Source organism: Leptopilina boulardi, unplaced genomic scaffold, assembly GCF_019393585.1.
Source record: "Leptopilina boulardi isolate dan_hultmark-lab unplaced genomic scaffold, ZJU_Lbou_2.1 LbouV2_335, whole genome shotgun sequence".
Lineage (NCBI taxonomy): Eukaryota > Metazoa > Arthropoda > Insecta > Hymenoptera > Figitidae > Leptopilina > Leptopilina boulardi.
In genome coordinates, this window is record NW_026137902.1 from 1,032,531 (window position 1) to 1,034,429 (window position 1,899).

At 35.2% G+C, this 1,899-nt stretch overlaps 1 protein-coding gene across 1 annotated transcript; it reads left to right on the forward strand.

Annotated features, from left to right (window-relative positions):
* The first annotated feature begins 721 nt into the window (after positions 1 to 721).
* Positions 722 to 1,429, forward strand: LOC127285593 (uncharacterized). Its single transcript, XM_051311689.1, has one exon. It carries the CDS (start codon positions 722 to 724, stop codon positions 1,427 to 1,429), a length of 708 nt encoding a protein of 235 aa, XP_051167646.1.
* Positions 1,430 to 1,899: the final 470 nt, after the last annotated feature.

Below are 1,899 nucleotides of genomic sequence, written 5' to 3' on the forward strand. Positions count from 1 at the left end.
ATTTGCTTAAACATTTGCAAAAAGTCATGTTTGATAGACCGGGTAAAGACAAATTGTCGTCATTCAGGACTTTGAGAAATGATGAAGGCCTAATCATTCTCAAAACCGGAATAGTTAATCGCGACGATTCTAATTTGTTCTTATGTTCGATAGTTTTAGATAGACATGACATTGTAAATTTATTAATTCGAGACACACGAAAGATGTGGTCATATGGAGACACAATTTGTAATGAATACCTTGAGGGAAAAATTCTGGATAATCTCGCTGCGACAAATCATAACTATTACGTCTAGTTGCGTCGTATGTCAACAGCAAAAAGTCAAGCGCGTTGAATGTGAATCCCCTCCCCTTCCAACAAATCGAGTCTGCCACGCGGTAGCGTTTGAGTCAACAGGGATAGATTTTGAGGGACCAGTTTTTATAAAAGGTGGAAAAAGGGCTGGATTTGTATTTTCCCGTGCGCCGTGTACCGAGCGGTTCATTTGGAACTTGCATCTTCCCTATCAACAGAAGAATTCATAGAATGTCTTCGACGATTTATCGCAAGATGGGGGAGGCCTCAAAATATATATAGTGACAATGGAACGAATTTTTGTGGAAAAGCTAACGCGTTGAAAACTATAAAGTGGGAGAAAATTTGTAGATATATTTCAGCGCTGGAAATCGAATGGCATTTTAATCCGACAGCAGCTCCTTGGTGGGGAGGTTGGTGGGGGTTATGAAAACCATATTGAAAAAGGTTCTGGGCAGAGCTTGTCTCTTTTATGAAAGCTTAACGACTGCCCTGTGCGATGCAAAAGCAATCATAAATTGGCGACCCTTAACTTACGTTTCGGACGATGCGAACGATTTAAAAACACTCAGTCCGTCGATGTTTTTACAAGAAACGCGAGAAATAGGAGTTCCAGATTTAGATGTGCTCTCTAAAGAAAAATTAAATAAAAAATTGAGACACCGACAACAGACTTTGAAAGATCTGAGAGAACGTTTTCGAGTCGAGTATTTGAGTCAGCTGTTGTTACGAGGCGGTAAGAAAGAGACGCGAAAAATCAAAACAGGAGATGTTGTTTTGATTGGTAGCGATAACCAGAAAAGGATGGATTGGCCTCTCGGGCGAAATGATGAAATTATCGAGGGTTGTGACGGACAAGTTAGAGTTTGTTTAATTAAAACAAAAAATGGGTTATTCAAACGACCAGTACAGAGAATTTACTCGTTAGAATTATCTGCGAGCGATGAATTTGTCAGGGATTTAAACGAATGCGTGCCGTTGATCGAGCGAATGGACAACTTATTGGAAGCAAAAGAAAATTCCAATAAGAGCATTGAGAGTGTTAATTTAAATGATGATCATTCTGGTTTAGATAAAATTGTAACGACGAAAAGCGGACGAATTAGTAAAAAACCAGAAAGATTAAAGTATTAGTTAAAATTGTGCGTATGCGTAATTTATTGTAAAGGAAAAGAAAAATGTGAATGAATTTTTAAATTGTGATTTTATTTAACTTGATTGAAAAATTGTTTATAGACTGCTACTATTTTCCGTAAAGCAAATTTTCTGAATAACTTATATTCTTACTCATTACATCCTGTTAATTACATTAACAACCGATGGTAAGAAAATTTCTAATAGAATTTAAAAAAAAATTGATGGTACTTAAAGTACACTACCGTCCGAAATTGTGCGAACTCTGCTTTTTCAACAACTATAAAATTGTTCAAATCTTCAAAAATATTAAAACTAACATTTTTTCCTCTTTATTTTATTAAAGCTAATAAAATTCTGAAAGAAATGACACCTTGACAAAGAGAATATGTTAATTTTTCAATTAGATATCTAAGAAAAACCCAATTTTCAATGTTTTTACTATTTTTTTTATTTCTCTGGCAAAAATT

Excerpts from the sequence above, each read along its gene's own strand:
- LOC127285593 (XM_051311689.1), top strand. The coding sequence starts at position 722 with ATGAAAACCATATTGAAAAAGGTTCTGGGCAGAGCTTGTCTCTTTTAT.